The 19,920-nt window shown below is 39.3% G+C and overlaps 1 protein-coding gene across 19 annotated transcripts in view; it reads right to left on the bottom strand.

Annotated features, from left to right (window-relative positions):
* The window catches only part of LOC107375745 (neurexin-1a), a 462,507-nt gene that overhangs the window by 419,599 nt on the left and 22,988 nt on the right, over positions 1-19,920 (bottom strand). For 13 of the 19 annotated variants that reach the window (XM_070542354.1, XM_070542365.1, XM_070542373.1 and 10 more), the window contains exons 3-4: positions 4,730-4,747; positions 2,064-2,093 (exon numbers count right to left, since the gene is read on the bottom strand). In XM_070542354.1, the coding sequence (XP_070398455.1) occupies positions 2,064-2,093; positions 4,730-4,747 (48 nt within the window). The remainder of the gene's footprint in view (positions 1-2,063; positions 2,094-4,729; positions 4,748-19,920) is intronic. The other 6 variants (XM_070542374.1, XM_070542368.1, XM_070542364.1 and 3 more) reach the window with 2 other exon arrangements.

The raw sequence follows: 19,920 nt of genomic DNA on the forward strand, positions 1-19,920 counted from the left end.
AGGATCACAGCCAGGATGAGAGGCCCACAACACTATGATCAAGCGTCACCCGCAACCTCAAAACCCACGATTAAAAAATATATAAATATGGAGAGCAAATATCCCACAGAGCAGGATGTGTACTAAAACTAGGACAGCAGCTTTTGCATTCAGACATTGTGGTTCCCATGCATCGGGCAAGAAAAGAGAGCAGGTGACACATATGAATGCAAAGCGAGAGCAGCACCTACCTGAAAACCCTTTCATTTACGGGTTGACCCTTTGCAGTTTTAAATGCTGGTGAATTTATAGATCACACAGCTTGAGCATATTATGCCACAAACACTGCCACAAAGTTCGGTCAATTCGGAAAATTGAAAAAGGATAGTACCTTTATTTTTACCTATAAGATTTGATGAAATGTTCCATGGAGAAAGCAGATTCCAGACAAAAGGAGGAGGGGAGGCAAAGGGAGAGGAGACACTGGATAAGTGTCATAGTAAAATCAGAGGAGGGTGGAGGGCAGGTGGGAGACGCTTCATGGCAACAAATATGTGTGAGAGAGAAAATGGGCAGCTGCAGTGATGTTTTTTTTAAAGGAAAGATACATTCCTGCTCTGCTGTACCATGATAATGTGCAGAGTCACACAAATGGAAAGACATCAGTAGAATGAACAAAGTGTTTGTGCAGATGCTCTCAGTGTGCATTACAAAAGTGTGTCCAGATGAGGATTAGCGAAAAGAGTCGGTAAGCTGTTTTCCATCACCATAAATTACATCCAAACACGGTAAATGCAAGTCTCCTTTTGCGAGAACCACCACCATTACACCAAAGCGAGTACAGTAAATGTAAATAATTAAAAAGTAAGGACGTGTAGCAGGAAATGGTGTGGTTGCCTAAACGAGATGAGGCAGAAATTAATAGAGCGATAGAAGACTGAATATCAACAAGATCCTTTGAAAGTCCAAAAGGGTTCAAATGACACCGGGACTTCTTCGGTTTCTCGAAGACGTTTCACTTCTCTGAGGAATTTTTGTCAATTCTGACTGCAACATGGGAGAGTCAAGCTTACAAAGTGTTGTTGTCTAATACCTACCAATGAATACCCCTCCTCACTAGTGAGGATTCTCAGTCATCCAGAACCCCTCCTCCCTACAACCTGAGGAGTCGTGGGTGTTGTTAGGCTCTATTGTACGGGAGAGGTTGTTTTGATTTTATACAGGAGGGTGGAAAACTCTTCTGGGATTAGATTTAAAGGCAAACTCGAAAGTTTTGCTTGCTTTAGCACTCACTAGTGTCCGCTGTTAATTATCTGTGGTCAAATCGAAAATCAAACTTATCTCCTGTGCAGTCGTCTTTTAAAACACTTTAACTGCTGAAAGGTCTCCTTGGTCTTTATTAATGTCTTTAAAGTCACTAAATCAAACAAATCTGGTGTGATCTAAAACATTCAGTAAATGTGCTGAAAGCAGACTGCAGCGCCAAGTATGTCAGCTCAGGTATGTCCAATGGACCGGCACTCTGAGGTTGCAAATGTGGTATTCTGGCCACAGAGGGTGGTAGGGGTCAGAGTGACATTTAATCAATTCTGTAAAGGGTCATTTTACCACATACTGGCTCAAGAAAATTACTTAAAAATATGACAAAGTTGCATAATATCCCTTTAAAGTTGCATTGTAGATGCTGAAAAGGTGAAACATGGGGCCACCTCCTCTGTTTGACATAGATAGCTATCAGCCATAGTCATGGGTAGTTTCAGCTCGTTAAACAGCAACAGACAGCTACAGTTTATAAGCTTGACCTTCATATATTCCTGTGAGAATTAACAAAGCTCCTAGGAGGAGAAACAAAACGTCTTCAAGAAACCAAAGAAGTCCAGTTGCTTTCATTGAAACTCTTTGGATCACCATGACCTGGATGACTGAGAACCTTCACATCATATCCTTAAAAAGAAAATAATCGACGGCAGCCCATGTGAAGCTTGAAGCCTGTGCTGAAATTAGAGGCACACATATTCCTAAAGCACAATGGGAGCAGGAGGAACAATGAAGGAATGACGGGGAAAGAGGAACAAAGCCCATACCTTGCTCGCCCATCATCAGGTGTGCAGGACCTTAAAGGAAAACAAGAGCACAGTCAGCAGAGAACAAGGGACCATGGGAAAGTGTGTGACACTAACATTCAGGCATCTCTTTCAGAAGCAGATGTCTGTGTTTCTTGGGGAGTGTTGGGACAGGGGAAAAGTGGGACAGAGAGTAAAGAGGAGGACGCACAGACAGGGTTAGCTAGATGAGCATTTAGTCAACCAGCACTGGTTGGAATGCATCATCTGCAACTTACGACACGTCATTAGAATAATCCCAGCAGGAGTTTAAAATGCATTTCATTTTCTTTCTCATTTTTCTCAGTGATGGGTAAGCAAGCTTCAGACGCAGCACCAACGGGGTGCCATTTATCGATCCATTCTAGAGGCTTTCATGTAACTTGTTGCTGGTTAATGAGAAAATAGGTAAGCTTATAATAGTGAAACTAGCTTTATTGTTGAACCTCATCATGAACATTAATCACAACCATATATTAGGATATTAAGTCTACACTAAATATTAATCCAGGGGAAAAAAAACAGATTCCTTGGGATTAAAACAGGCTGTGTAAAGAAATCGGAGGAGTGGTTAAAATGTTGCAATATTAGATTTTTCTGATGACTTGTTCCTCAAAAGCAGGAAATTAAAAACTGTGAAATAAGCAGATTTCTGTATTTAGTGAATTCAAGAAGTTATTGTAAAAAAGAAAAACTTGAATAATTACATTTAAATAACATATGCTATCAAAACAGAAATGTTTTGTTTTGCAAGCAGCAATCCGGAGTTGTCCGTTTAAAATGTATGCATGTATGACCTTTAGGAAATACGAAAAAGTGATACTCTTACCTTGTACTGTGATATAATGTAGGTAATAGGGATGTAAAAACAATTTATATGGCAATATATTGTGATTTTTTTTCCATATTTTTTCTATTAACAAAAGCCTTGTATTGAAAATATCAATATCGCAAAATATCGTGATAGTTTTTGCTGCAATATTATATCAATATTCAAAAGCTGTGTATCTAATTTTTGTTAGAATTTACATGCAAACATTTGCGTATTTTCTTTTCTTTTGGTGCAATTCAAATGCTGACCGCTAGTTGGCAGCAGTGTGCAATGGGTTTTGTTTTCACCATTGAAATGTAAATCCCTCTATTATGGTTCAGATAACTCATGTTAAACATGTTACATATCAGTTTGGACTGTCTATTGAATTTTCCTACAATAAATTCAGACAAAAAAATCGCTAATATCGTCTGACTGAATGTATCGCAATACATCATGATATATTGTATCGTCTCCCCTGTACTGTGATACGTACCATAGCGCCTTCATTTCACAAATACATATAACTAGTAGGTAATATGTGATTTTCTTTGCTAAGCCCATGTCTGTTCAATAGAGCTTCATGCAATTTGAAATGAGTGCCACTCAGCATTAGCCAACAGCGCCACCCCAGTTTCACACTGCAAGCATCAACGGAACGGAACGGCAGCAAAGCGGCATTGCTTCAAGTAGAATCCAATTACAACGTTTCAAACCAGCCGCGACACGGCTATTTTCAGGCGCATCCCAGAAGCAGCATGCCGCCCTGCGCCGCTAAAGATAGGATCGAGTTCTATTTTTTCCGCGAGCTGCTTCTGGGACACATCAATTTCCGCAGGACACATAGTGCGAGACAGGAAACCACACACAGTTTCAGTGTAAAATCCCCGGTGATTTTCTAAATAAAATGCAACGTTGCGATGTTTTATATAACTTACGTCAGCACGTGTGACCAAACGGCTTTGTTTACCACCCGTTTCTTTCGAGAAGTTCAACGGTGTGATTCCTCACGGGGGTTGTGATCCCTCGATGAGGAAGGATTGTGGAAATCTCAAGGGATTTTAGAATCTCGAAAGTAAAGCGAGGCGCAGCAAGGAAGCCGTGCCGTGGCCAAGACTCTCCCGGTGTGAAAAGGACCACTTTGAAGTTCGCGAGTGAGCCGCTCCGCTGCTGTTCCGTTCCGCTGATGCTTGCAGTGTGAAACGGGGGTTAGACATCCGCTTACATACAGATGTCAATCACAGAGCGTTCACAAGCATTTGCAGATGTATTCTAGACCAGGGGTGCTTAAATAGTAGTGCTGCTGATCTAGATTGATGTGGAGTTAGAGACATTTCTCATCTACATTTAAGTCTGGCTCTGTTGCTCGGCTAGAGTATGCCTTCACGTACAAGAGGTGTTGCTTCCAGAGGTAATCAAGTAGGAAAAGGGGCTTAAGGTGCAATGCATTTTTCCACCACTAGATGGTGGCCCCTGAAAAAATTAAATCCTGATTTCTGCATTAAACAAATGTGCAAATCTTTAATCATAGTAATAGTTCTCCTATAATCCATAAAGTAACTTCTTATGGACCTTTTCTTCCCACATTTAGGACTTTGGTCGATGTTTCTTTAGATGAAGCCGATGGAAAACCTATCCTGATGTTAAAAACAACTCATCTTACACATTCTCATAAATATTATGACACTACAATCAACAAATGAAAAAAAAAACCTTCTATCACACTTACCACTTCAGTTATATCAGTACATTCAGCCCGAATAAAACATTTGTTTACATCTTTTCAGTGACCTTACGCAGGAAAACAGTATTATGATAAACGATGGAAAATACCCACCTTCAGTATTGTCGTCTTCTGGATGCACAGACAGGCAGAGAAAGAGAAAGGGAAATATTCATTAAGCAGCATGCAGACGAGTACTGGCCATTGCATGTTGTCGCCATGCAAGGCAATCAACATCACTTGCAGGTGACCTACTGTAACTGTATTAATTGTTGTCCCCTTTCCCATTTTTGCCATGATGTCAATCAAACTACAAGATGGTTTAATAATCGTATTAGAAAAACTGACAAACTTGTAGGAAAAATTTATAAATGTTCTTATATTTCTGATCTTAAAAACACTTATTTAAACATAAATGACTCATAACTTTCCATAACAAGTGTTGGCATCAGTTTGTAATGCTCTTCACTCATGTGTATTAATATTTCAACTACTTCAGGGTATGGAAGGCACTGCAAGAAATATAAATTTAAAACTTATTGCATGAAGCAAAGCATTAAAAGTTTCAGAACAGGCAGATTTTGTGTTTGGTGAGAATATTTTCACAATGGAAAATGCTTCCCAAATAAAGTCTGTCCTAGTAGGATAATTTTGGCCTGAAGGTTATGAAAGTAAGAAAACTGCTTTGTGACTTCTGACAATGTGATAAAAGAGACATATAAGATGGAAGCACCATGCCTTCAATGGAGAGAAGGCAAATGACAAAAAAAAATAAATAAATAAATAAAAATCTGTGAGTGGAAGCATGCAAAACAGTCAAATGAAATTTTGAAAAAGCCTAATCAGTATATATATATATATATATATATATATATATATATATATATATATATATATATATATATATATATATATAGATAGATAGATAGATAGATAGATAGATAGATGGATAGATACACACACACACACACACACACACACACACACAATATTTGTCACCTGCCAATTTTGTGCAAGCTGTGACACAAAATGATGGAGGAGGTCTCTAAAATTATCATAAGTAACGTAACCTTGGTTGGCAATGAAAGAGTACAAAGGTTTCCTGTAAATTTTTTCTAGGTTTGCATACACTGTAGCTGGTATTTTGGCCCATTCTTCCTTGCAGATGTTCTCCAGAGCTATGCTGTTTTGGGGCTGCTGTTGGGCAACACAGATTTTCTTTTCTCTTCACATATTCTCTATTGGATTAAAGTCTGGAGATGAGCAAGGCTGCTCCAGAACCTTGAAAGGCTTTTTATGTAGCCACTTCTCTGAAGTGTGGGCAGCGTGTTTGGGATCATGGTCATGCTGGAAGATTCTGCCATGTTTTATCTTCTGTGCTCTCGCCGATAGAAGGAGGTTTTTGCCCAAAGTCTCACGGTACACGACCCCATTCATCCTTTCCTCAGTATGGATCAGATGCCCAGTCTCTTGCAGAAAAGCGTCCTCAAAGCATACTGTTTTTACCCCCGTGCTTCACAGTGGGTATGGTGTTCTTCAGATGCATCTCAGCATTCTTTCCCCTGCAGAAACGGTGTGTGGCATTCATAACAAATAGTCCTATTTTGGTCTCATCTGACCACATGCCATTCTCCCAATCCTCCTCTGGCTCATCCAGATGGTCTCTGGAAAACTTTAGAAAGGTCTGGACATATGCGGGATTAAGCAGGGGCACCTTTCAAGTGCTGCGTAATTTTAATCCATGATGACGTATTTTGTTACTAATAGTAACCTTTGTAACTGTGGTCCCAGCTCTCTTCATGTCATTGACAAGTTCTCCCTGTGTAGTTCTGGGTTATTGCCTCAACATTCTAAAGATCATTTTTACTCCACAAGGGGAGATCTTGCATGGAGCCCCAGGTTGATTGAGACAGTAAGTGATCATCTATTTATTCTGGCTCCCTACACTTAGCCTTGAGGGCTGAAGAACTCAAAACTCCCACTGGAAAGACTACAGACAGATGTTTTGAGCTCCTCCCTACCCTTCTCCAATAAGATTGTGACCTCCTGTTCAGCTTGCGAGTGATCTGGGTGGCAGGTCACAGACCCTTCAAGGACTCAACGCTGCCCTCACACCTCCTCTCTCCCTCAGCTGACCAGAGGAGGGCACACTGGAATGTGTGCAAACTCTCTCGGTTGGAAAGGTGGTCCCAGCCCCTCCCACCCACCATTCGTGGTTATGTTGTCATTCGTCTCAGTATGTGCTTTTATGTAGTGAGGTGTTGTTTAGTAAATCAGGGCTATCACCTGCCAGGAGTAGGTCTGAAATGCATTTTTCCCCTCCCCCTCCCATCATCTTGCTACCCTATCTTATCTGCAAAGGAGTGCCGTGCAGCGGCTGCTCTCATAGACTTAACCTGTTTTGACTATGAGTTTGTTTGTGTATCTCTTGGACAGGTTGTGCTGTGAAGTCAAATGTCCTTGTTCCAAGGTGCACATTCAATGAAAGCAAAGCTTATTCTGATTCCATTGTCTGATAATTGCTCCAACAGTTGATCTCTTCTCACCAAATTGCTTGCATTTGTTGACTGGCTCTTCCCAGTCTCATGCAGGTGTACAATATTGTCCCTGTTGTCCTTAAACAGCTCTCTGGTCTTGGCCACGGAGGATGTTGGAGTCTCACTGTTGACAGGTGTCATGAGTTCAAACAGGTGCCATTAATACAGGTAACGAGAGAAGGATAGGAGAGCTTCTTAACAGATCTGTGATGGCCAAAATTCTTGCTTGTTTGGTGCGAAATACTTTTTTCTGCACCAATTCTTTTTAAATAATATGATATAACTTCCTGTAATTCCTTTTTTTTGGGGGGGGGGGGGGGGGGGGGGGGGGGATTCTGTCTCTTTTTGAGTGGCACAACTTGCACAATCGGTGGGTGCCAAATAGAATTTTGCCCAACTGCATGCATTTTTAAAAATCAATAATCAATGTTTTCAATGGAATGTAAATCTTTTTTTAAATGTGATATTGACAACCCTTAAACAAAACACCAGCATGCAGCATCCAGTTTACCTTCACACATAGAACAACGGTTGCTGTAAAGAACAGCCGATGGTGATCGCAGCCCAGCCGCCACCACAAAATAAACTCCTACCTCTTCAAAATGGGTTTATGTCCAGATTTGAGGATTTTTGAGCCCCAAACTTACCACAAACACTGTGTCTCTTTCCAAACAGACATCATGCACAAAATCAATCCAAATCCTCACCATGTGCAAAAATGTTCAGGCAATTACTCACTGTTGTAGTAAACATGATGCCAGTTCCATAAAATTTGGTCAGAACTACTTCTGGAGGTGTCTTTAACATTAAAAACCATAAACCAGTATCTAATCTATCCAAGCCCTTCATGACAGAAATGTGAACAAATATAATTACATTTTTTTTTACGATCACAAACTGGGCTGCTGGATAAAAGGAGATACTGCTGTTCAAGAGAACAAAAACATGCATGTTGTTCACAAATACATATAATTTAATATTAATTATAAGAATGACACACGCACGCTGCTGCAAATCAAAAGTAAGCATGAAGCTGGCAGTTGCAAATGAGGAAAAAAAAAACATTTGCTGACTCCAAAGACATCAACCTATTTTATTACAATTTGTGCATTTTTGTATCCTTTCATTGGCATACTTCATAATTCATTAATTTGTTAAACAATCCCTTTGTTACACATGAATTAATCATTAAATAATGCTATTAGGTCTACCTTAATGATGAACTAACAAATATCTAGACAGATAATGGTCAGTAAACGGTTTAATGGTTATTAAACAAGTCAGAAAATCTGATGATCTGTCTTGTTTTTGTTCTTATTGGAAAATGTTACTATTTTTTTAAAATCCAGCGAAGATAGACTGCTTTAAAAAATGTAACTTGATCACTAAAAAGTGATTATCCCTTTCCTCTTTTCAGAATTAACTTGATTTAAATGAGCAGATATTAACTAATTATCCTATTCAAATCTAAATTTTTGACATAAGAGATGTGAATCTATTAAAGTCAGCATTAAACCTCTGCAGGTCCCCAAAAATAGTCAGAAAGGGCGCACTCTTGATTGTGAGGTGATATTGTAAGGACTACGAAACCAATTTTTTTGTTTTTGTTTTTTCAAACTGCATCTAGCAAAGCTCCCAACCTGATGTTAACCAACAATCTCGGGAAGTTGATTTCATCTGGTGGTTTCCAGATGAAAAGAAGCTTTTTCTTAATAGCAGTATCACCTGACAGGACCCATTAAAACAAGCCCCCGTCATCTAAGTCCTTCCTCTCTCCTTCTCTCTGCCCCCCCCCACCCCCCCCCCCCCCGTCTCTCACACACACACACACACACACACACACACACACACACAAATATTTTTTTCACAAATGTGCCCAGCTGGTTAGGTTCTAATCCTGAGTTGTAAATCCATTTAATCCCCTTGACAAAGTGATCCCAATGCTATTGTGATGGTAACACTACACCAAAATGCACTCAACTGTCTATCAATCAGTATCTCTGACAGCCTTGTGCCATTACGTTATGCACACGTTGCAGCCTGCAGGCTCAAGGAATGTAATTACATTACTTTAAAATGGATGCTTCAGCGGCTAAAACATCTGGTGTCTGACAACTAAAGGTAAACATGAAAATACACCTAAAAATTGATTTTTGTTTCATGCAGACTTTTATGCTTGTGCACCAACAGAGCCTTGACCCGCTGCCTGTGAACTCACAGCTGTGACAACTGTTTAAAGCCAAACTGACAGGAGATACAGTGGACAAAGTAAAGCGAGCCATGTTAAGTCCACTACTGAGCACTGAGCAAGCTTCCCTCGGCCAGCTGGGTGAGATACCAACGAGGCGTGCACACACACACACACACACACACACACACACACGTCTGCTTTATAGTGTGTCTGGATGCAGCCGGCTGAAGAGACATGGGGAGAGCAAGCGGGAGTCTGGTTGACATTTCACATAAAGGAGCAGGCGTCACATTCACTCAGCACCACATCCAGCTATAGATATAATTCTTTTTTCTCTGCCATTTGACAATTTTAGAAGATGCTGTCTGCCTGAGTCGACATTTTGCCGTCTAGTGGTAATATCACCAGAGTTTTATCAGTTATTCTCATTTCAGCTTTTCATCTGTCAACAAGTGATTTCCAATGGGAACAAACAGAAGTAGCACAAATACAATTTGCATAATCGTCTTCTAAATCACCAGTTTGTATTCAGAGATTTTGAAAAACGTACAGATCCGTGCTCTCAAATAGCTTCATTTTTCTACATCTTAACTAATAAATCCAACTGCATGTGATCCTACAAAAGACAACAACTCTCACTGACATCCAGACTGCTTTTTGTATTTTATTTTTTTTACTCCCATCAAGAAAACACAAATGACCTGTTCTACAAAGAAGTCTGACTGGAAAAGATGCACATTCACAGCGTTTTTGCAGCTGTACTAGCTCAAAATTAAATGTCTTTTGTTTTTAAATGCATACATTTAACATCCTCCATCCCTATTTCATGGAATCAGTGTTTGTCTCACTCACTTCTCTCTGCATATTTTGTTATTGCATAAAGTGGATGAATACAAGAAAATATGTAAAATGGATTAATAAGTGTTGCAAAATGTCTAGCTGTGTTCCATGTGATGATTTAATGAGGTATACTACTGATGAACCATGTAAAATGAATAATGCATGTACAGTGCACATGCTACATATCAAATAAAACAGAGAATTCTCCAAAGGTGTCCTAATTAACTGCTAATTAAAGTAATCAGGGTAGACTAAGCCACTAATATAGAATATAAAATATCACGTCCTTGGTCAGCTACTCACACATCAAATCAGTTTGATCTTTTTTTTTCATAGTATAAATTTGATTATTTTTAGTATAATTTTTTTAATTGCCTTCTCATTATTCAGAAAAGGCAACAGCTGACTTGAGTGGATTGTCTAATGCTGTAACTTCAAAAAACCTGGACTAATTTATGTAACGTTAAGTATTATCGTCAATTTTAACGTAACATTTTTAATAGGTAACCAATTTGGGGACTCATCATTTAAATCTTGGTTGAAAAGACTAGAAAGCAAAGACCAACCCTAAACATTAGGTGCCAGAAAGCGTAACAGCATCGTCGCCATAGTGGATGGATTCCTCATTCTCCAAACCCAACTGGGGTGAATGCAGGGTGAAAAATATGCCAGACTACAGTTGCAACAACCGGAGTACTACTGGAAACAGATCACATGGGATTGCTATTGACTTTTCTAGCATACTAGTTGAGATTTTATATTTTAATTTATTTTAATTACCATATTGACCCGAATATAATATAGGTCGTCTTATAACCGGGGTCTAAGCATTCACACATGATGTTTGTCTGGAGTCATTACACATCTGTAACAGTAGAGGGCGCCAGGCTGTGTGTTCTCAACAGAAGAAAAAAGGCAAGACAGAGGTGCGGAGCAGCGTGGACCGAAAGTGGGGCAAATTAGTAAGCTACTAAGGCAGAGTTATGTGAATGTTAAGATGATGGTGGTAAATTCAGCAGAGGTGTCAAACATTGCATGAATGGATGGCAGTGAGGATGACGTTCTGGGAGAAATCGGCAGGTGTAGCAATCTGATGGTACACCAGGACTGCAGCGACGTGAGAGTGAGTACAGCGAGGCAGAGGACGTCTGTGAATAAAAGCCTCATTTGACTTTTGATTTCACATGTCAGCAACGTTCTGATAGTTGGCATTAAAATAGCATTTTTGCTCAGTATTTGTTCTAAAATTTTCTATAAAAGTAGTTGATTTGAAAAGTTATATATATATATATATATATAATTATTATTATTTTTTTTTTTTTTTGCTGAAGATTAGTCGTGAAAAGGGGGGTCATTTTATAATCTGGGTCATCCTATATTTGGGTCAATACAGTAATTAAAATTTCATTATCAAGTCTGTGTGTTTTTGGTTAGGTAAACAACTTCTTCAGTAGAAATAAATGCACCGGAGCCGAATAGAGACTCATCCAAGATGCCGGCCTGCTGCAACGCTAGCTCCACTAGGCAGCCCAGTACATTTCACGTCGACGTATAACATGCCTGTGAGATGAACTGTGTAATTTCTTTGTGTCACTGTTGTTGTGGTTCTGACATCAAAGTGTGTCAGCCCTCTGGTGCCCACTTGTGGCCTGGAGGCCTCCACCAGTTGCCTGCCCTGCCTGCAGACACGCAGCACCTCTCACACTGATTATGTAGATGAAAAGTTCTAGAATTTAGCTTCTTCATATGAAACTGCTAAAAAAGATTATATATTTTAAAAAATATGAGTTAAGGTGAAACAAATAAAATTCCTAAAAAGTTGGGATTTATGTAGGTTATTACATCTTCTAGGTGTAAGAAAAACGATGACAACAGAAGCTGATTCAGGTTTCATTTAAAGAAAAACCTTATTTTAGGAAAGCAATACTGAACCAAATGTCCATCACTTTTCAACAGTAACATGTATCAGGTGCAAAGGTCTAGATGCAAAACTCATTTTCCTGCAGCTTGATTGTGCATCTGAATGTTTTGGCCTAAATCTAAAATTTTTGGCAATTTTGCTTTCATTTTTGTTAATTTTTATTTTTTTATTTTTATTTTTTCAGTTGCCTAAAATAATGTAAATCATGTGCATTTGCTTACAACAGCATTCATGCAAACTGGCATCTTAGCGACAGCCGCATTGAGGTAAAATGTAAAAGCGTTGCAGAAATCTCTAAGCAACACGGGATCGATTGGTTTTTAAATGACAATTTAAACCAAATCAAGAGTAATGAGTGTAAGTGAGGGCTCATCTTGTTGTATTGCTGCCTACACTTAATGCATCTATCTAGCAGAGGAGCGTTCGTAGCGTTGCACCACTGCTCCATTATCCTCCAGCAACAGCACCAGTGGAGAGGGAGGAAGTGGGCTGAGTGACCAGCCACTCTGATTCAAACCGATAGCTACCACAGCTGTGGATAATTATACTCTCGCTAATTTCCACTCTACATATAATTATTCAGTCAGTGGTGCTGCATTTATGCTTTCATAGCAATTTTCTCCTCATATCAGCTTTTTGGAAAATGACTCCACTGGCATCAGGTTAGTCGAACAGAACTGTGTCCAATGGGCTAACTGTGAGGGAAATAATTTGTCATTATAACAGCAAGTTGCTTAGAACAAGCTCAAAGGAGACAAGCGTCCTCTGAGGGCTGATAAGATTGACTTTCCTTTTTTCTTCTTGTTACATTTGTTGGCGATCTTAAGCAAGATTTAAGACATGCACTGCTAGCCAAATATCTTCTGGCTTTCCAATTTCCTGTTAAGCTGCAGCTGTATCCTTCTTCTTCAATGCTCACACACTGGAATGGCACCATGTCTCGTCTTATTGTTGACCAGATGGTGAACGCCAGCAATCTCCTAAACGCTTATAAATGCAAATTTATTTTTAAAAAAGCCACTTAGTACATCACATAGTTTCACAGCGGCATAGTATTTCTCTATAACAGGTCAATTAATGAGAAAAACATAAATTTAGCTTTTATCTCTTACAAAAATGGTGTCACTGTTTGAGAGTTAATTACTCCTATTATAAAAACTACTTGGAGACTTTCAGGACAGATGGTGTTGGGACATTATATTCTAATACGGTTTTCTCCAAAGAGACAAACCTGTTAGAGAGGATTGATCAAACAGATGTGCTCTGTATTCTTTTACATCTTACGGGTTGGAATGATCCAACAGGATAATCAGAGCAGCTTATACAGAGGTTCTAATAACCTTAATCCCAGGACTGACGATATCTAGGATAGCATTACTATTGTCAAGTACTTATTTTAAACTCATGCAGGGGTTTTAGAAGTGGGAGAGAGCATTAAGAATTCAAGTTCATAAGTGCTGGCTCAGCGTATTTGTGACTTCCTGCACAGTTTTGTGTTACAAATGTTTTTTTTTCTCTAATGTGTGTACAGCGGTTGCTTAAGAATACTCTACGACACATTTCCCTCAGTTGGCATGAGACAAATCCCCATCTTAAGCTTAAATTTATAAAAATAAATTTTAATAAAGCCCAACTGAGCATTAAAACCAGCTCAACCCTAAGTACTGCTAGCATTAATCCACAGCATTGACCATTATAAAAATAAAGTTTTTCGTTAAAAAGCATTTTTCTCTGTGTTTAGACATTTTCAGTTGAATAACAACTACATTTAAAGGTGTGGGACACTCATTTAATCAATACATTTGCAGTGGTTTCTAGTAGGAATGGATGCCTTTAAAGTCGTACTCTGAGGAAAAAAAGCTCTGGTGCGAATGTTTCAGGAACTAGAAGTGAGCCATGTCAGAGTTGGGCTTCAGGTGGCAGGATTTGGAGTCTTATTTCCTGATATTTGGACATGTCACATCTGATTGGCTCTACCAATAACACAAGCCTGAAAGAGTTCTGCTGTGTGGCTAAGTTGCTAATGTTAATGGTTAGCCTTTACCAGCTGAGATGTTCTCTGTCATTTCCTGGACTCTAAATCATCAACAACCTCCAACGTCATGAGTCAAGATGGGTGAGTCCATGAATGTTAAGTGACATTTTGATGTAGATCTGTCCGGATCTAATCTAATCCTAGAGATTCATTGTCTATTTTCTATCAGAACTAATGCAGGAGATAGGTGCAGGAGACTATTTTCATGATCAACCTGCATGAAAAACTCTAAGTGATCGATTATAATTAGAAATAATAATTATAAAATGTTTTTTTAGTGTTCCACACCATCAAAATAAAGGATAAAGCTTGTAAAGAATTAATGGTTTCCTGTTTTATGGTGATCAGCCACAAATTAGGGAAGCTTATTTATGAAATCTTTACCCAGTAAAGTCCTTAATCTGATCAGTTCCTGGAAGCTGGTTTTTGCTACTTGCTCATTAAGATTACAGCTGTCAAATTATGCTTGTGGATAAATATGACACTCAACCAGCAGCATCAAAGGTTGCTTATGTTCAAAGAAAAATCATCTGCTACCAGGAAATTGAAATGTCTTAGAGTTTGTTTGCAGCACACTAAACCCTGCTGCATTCATTCTAACTGAAATGCTGGTTTACACATGCGTGACAACTACAAACAAAGACATGTTTGACAAAAATCCTAAAAGATCTGTTCAAACAGAAATGTAACAGTTCACCGGTAGCACTCAGATTTCAATAAGGCTGCTTTATTTTGACAGGGAAAAAACTGTTCATTTGAGCATTACTGAAGTTTTAATGATTCTGACAAGATTATGTGTTGACTTAGGAAACTCAACTGGTAATCATGGCAGCAATGGGGCAGAGTTTTTTCAGTTGTGGTGATTCAAACTTTTGAGAAAATAAATTAAGACACATTTTTTGTTGAGTTATAATAATTCTATTGTTAGTTCAACCTTCTCAGTGGCCTAGTGATGTGAGCGTCTACCCTGGAACTGGGAGATTGGGGTTAAAACCTCAGTCGGGTCATACCAAAGACTTTAAAAATGGGACCAGATGCCTCTCTGCTTGATGCACAGCTTTATAAGATTGGATTGGGGGGTCAAACCACCAAATAGTTCCCGAGCGCAGCCACAGCTGCAACTCACAGCTGCAGCTCACTGCTGCCTGTGGGGATGGGTCAAATGCAGATGTATTTTAACCAGCGTGTGATGGAAGAGTTAAATGCCTACCCTGTTACTGGAGGGGTGCAGGCTTGAGCCCTGTCTGCTCACAGTCATAGTGTCCTTGGCAAGTCTTGCCTGTTGGTGGTGGTCCTAGGGACCGGTGGCACCAGTGATCGGCAGCCTCGCTTCTGTCAGTGCACTCCAGGGCAGCTGTGGCTACAATGTAGCTCATTACCACCATTGTGTGAATGACTGTGTTGTAAAGCACTTTGGGGGGTTGTAGAACACTGGAAGGTGCTCTTTGAAATACAAGCCATTTATACAGCGTATGTTCATGAAGTCATTTACACGAAAACCTTTTTGCGATTTCAGCAGTTTCATTCTTGTCATTTTCAGTACCTTCCAGAATGAGCCGTTTCAGGGCTCTGTCACTTTAAAGTGTTAGTCACCCCTCTACCAAAGTCTTTCTCCACCCACACCACCTGTTTCAAAAATGCGGTGAGAAGAGGTGTTGCCTGGCGGACCAAGAGACATGGTGACTGATAGCCACAGCTCTCTCTAGCACATGAGATGTGGTTCTGTTATAATTTCCCAGTTTGTGATGTCACAAATAAGTACTTTTGGAAACTGTTTGTTTTAGGTACATCATTCCTAAAAGCAAACACTGACTGGAAACAAATGGGCAGTATTTTTCATGTTTATAGAGCCATAGAGACACACATGGCAGCACAAATGGAGGCAAAAAGTGACTTCTGATAATATGTCCCCTATAAAGTAACACAGAGCTATTTCCTCCTCCACCACCCTACTGGTTGAAAGTAGAATGCTGCTGCATCTAGCACTAACGACAAGTTGACACTAACATCAGCCAACAAATTCTAAAATAAACCACGAAGTAAAAAGAGCCACACTGTTGGACAAAACACATCACTTACAAGTCCAAGTAGAAAAAAAGCCAGGTCACCATCAGTTCATGATTTTGTAGCCTCCTTTAGCTCCCTCAAACTAGTGATATTCACTCTAGTTTTAGCTCTTTGCTTTTGCGCCAAAGACAATACAGTCTTACTTTTATGTCCAGGCTCCACCATGTTGCCAACAGAAGAGTAAACTTCTTCTTGTGTTTTTTATAGGGCCGGGACTTTAACGCATTAATTATGATTAATTAATTAGAAAAAAATTACGCGTTAAAAAAAATTAACGCATTTAATCGCAGCTTGCATTTCGAGCAAGGCGGAACCTTTGTCATTGCACGACTTCCTCGTAGACTGAATATCACTGACGCACACAACAATGCACAGTGGCTAATGGCTACTAAAACTGAATAAAAACAGAAAGAAGTTGCCTTGCTTGGACTGATGCAGGATTTAGGAAACACGTCCGCCTCTTTTCTTAACTTGGAAAAAAGAAAACTTCCAGACAACAACGGAGTCCGTATTGCGGACATTTTTCAGAGATCGTCTCTGCTGCGGCTGCCCGGTGGCACCGGAAACTTTACAAAAGTTGCGGTAAGCTATATTTTTTAACATTTACGTAACATCTCTGCAGCGCTGAAAGCACCAGACAGAATAATTCTGTGCCCTAACAGTAGTTTATGAAAGCAGTCACACAAACGAGAGGCACCTGGCTGCCACTGGGAGAACGCTCCGTGTTCTCACTACTCTGTAAACAATCACAAACAACGTGTCTTAAAGTGAAAACAGAAGTTTAAGTTAAAACATAAACACTCTGAAACTTTTCTAATGATTTTCTAAACAATTCTGTTCGGGAGTTATATGTTTCTTAGATGAGTCACTGTCTAACATTGCATGCATTACTATCATTAAGTAGCGAGGTGTGTTGAAGCTGTCATCCGCTAAGGGGCGGATGCTTGAGTGTATCAGGGGCAGCGAGGAACGAGGAAGTTGTGATCAGGCTGGAGATCACACCAGATTCGCTGCAGCAGGCGTGAATCTGTGGGTCTGCAGCATCCCCTTCTTAACGTGACAGCAGGACTTCCCATGTAAGGAAGGTCCGCTCACCTGTTCGTCAGATCATTATTTCCTCGCCATGATCTTTTATCTTCCTATCATCCTCCAGTCATCCAACTGGAACCAGTTAGTGTTACTGATCATTCTCAGAATATGTCACGCCTGCTCTGGTGTTAAAAGTTAGTACATTGAAGTCCTAGATCATATTTGTGCCTGTTCTACTGTCATTTTGAAGGATTATTATTTATATATGTGTTTTTACTACATTATGAGTAGAAATGCTAATAAAAACTCCCAATTATACAAACAAGTGAACTGGAAAAATTAGAATCTGGTGCAAAGTCAAATTTATTTCAGTAATTCAACTAGACAGAGAGACTATTTAAAGGCTCAGGAACCCTTTGCAGGTGTTTTCTATTTGTAATTATAAATTTTAGTTGATTTGGGTCTTGTTTCATATCACACAGTGACATTTGAATAATTAAAATGCATTTTTTTATTAAAAGCTTTAGTTTACAGTAATAACCATGTCTAATGTTTGATTCTCTGTCTCATAATTTTAATTAAAAGTTTTGCTTTGAAAGCACATTTTCCTGAACGATTAAAATGTGATTAATTTAGATTAATTAATTACAAAGCCTCTAATTAATTAGATTAAATTTTTTAATCAAGTCCCAGCCCTAGTTTTTTATTGACAATCTGCCAACTGAAAAAGTTAACTGCTAGGATATCAGCTAGCAGCACGTAAATACCTCCCCTTTAGGACACCTACCCACTCCACAAAACTGTTAAGTGCAGTATCTGACGGGCAGAGGGCTGCAGAGTGGTGCCAAACATGAAACTGGTCAAGTTTCTAACTCAACAATCACTGACATCAGTGTTAAAGCACTGGCTTAAAGTTTAAAAAGAAACAATCTAGTGTTTCTTTAAATTTCCACATGATATATGTTATTTTAGAGGCAGAAGTGTGTCTTGTAGAAAACATTACAAAATAAGAGCATGCTTGCAAAAGGCAATGTGATGAAATAATTTTGTTTTCCTGTGTGGTTCAATACATTCATTTGCGTTTAATGTTTTAAGCTGAAATTTTAATTGTAACACAAATTGTGATTCTTTACACCGCTCTCAATGTCATAACAATAACATCAAAAAAGCGAAGAATCTTCTGATACATGCCAATAAAAACAATCTCCATGGGTTTTGTTTGTACTTTCAAACAAATCTAATTAAAGGAGGAGTTTGGTGTCCAAAGATTTTCACAAACACCCTTTGACAGTCAGGAGCAAATGTATTTAAACAAGGCAAAAATCCTCCATTAAAATCCTCTTAATCGTTTGATCCCAATATCTGTCTTTGGACTCAAAGACAGCAGCACACTATTAATCTGCTTTTGTCTGAGTGAAGCTGCTGTGGACGGGACGACACGTTCGGAGATACGGTGCAGTCACATGGTGTGTGACATGATGATAGACATGCTCCAAGGAGAGCCATCATTCACATTAATAATTCACCTTCTCATACAGTGTATCTCACAGCAGTTTCGTTCACATGTGAACAAGGGAAAAGCTGCTGAATACTGAGGAGTTAAATCAAGCATTCACATGGAGCCTTGCTTATAAATCAACTCAAATCTTGAGGAGCACTCAGAGAGAGCCGCTCTCCGCCAAGTCCTCATCCTGGAATTTTATAGAAAGTGATGGTGATCAGCGATTACATTTATTGCATTCTCCCTCATTCTCTCAAATAAATCACTCCAAATTGTTGTGGTTTAAATTAAAGTCCTTACTGCAAGAGCAGGTTCACTGAGAAATAATTTTTTACTTATAATGTTTTAATATGATTGGTCATTCTAGGCTGAATGTGGAAACAGTCTTCTACCCCTATTTCCTGCTAGGTTTCTTAGTTTCTTACATATGATAGGCAGAAAAAATGTTCGGATTTCAAAAGTCTGACAGATCTATGTCACACCTTAAATATTCATGGACTCACCCACCTTGAGTCGCGATGAGAAAGGCTGTTGTTGGTTTAGTGTCTAGCAGAGAACGTCTTGACGAGTAAAGCTAATTGTTAGCCTTAGCAACTCCACCACATTTAAATTGGAGTCTTATGTGGACATCTTTTCTCTGACTGGCTATTAGCAACATGACTCTGACAGCATTTGCTATACATTGTTGATGATTTATCTCCACAAATAACTCAAGCCTGAAGGAGTTCTGCCATGTGGTGGATTTGCCAATGCTAGCATTTAGCTTCAACTAGTCGAGACATTCTCTGCTGTTTCCTGGAGACTAATATAACCACAGACTTCCCCGTCATGAGCAAAGATGGGTGAGTCCATGAATGTTAAGTGCCAGTGTGACGTAGATCTGTCAGGTTTTTTAAATCCTAGAGTTTCACCGTCTATTTTCTCAGAAGCTAGTGCAGGAGATAGGTGTAGGAGACTATTTTCATGTTCCTGCATGAAAATCTCAAGCCGGCAAATCGGCGTAATAGTACCGCAATGGTGTGTCTTCTAAACGCGCCATGCCAGCATGACGTTGCGAGAATTTTGCAGCATTCGTTCCACCTCACTTGGTAATAATATTGTGGTAATGGTCTGTCTTATAACCCTCCCACTGTCTTTATGGGTGACCCCGCGAGGAAAGTTGACCATTGAGCAGGATTGATGGT

Source organism: Nothobranchius furzeri, chromosome 12, assembly GCF_043380555.1.
Source record: "Nothobranchius furzeri strain GRZ-AD chromosome 12, NfurGRZ-RIMD1, whole genome shotgun sequence".
Classification (NCBI taxonomy): domain Eukaryota; kingdom Metazoa; phylum Chordata; class Actinopteri; order Cyprinodontiformes; family Nothobranchiidae; genus Nothobranchius; species Nothobranchius furzeri.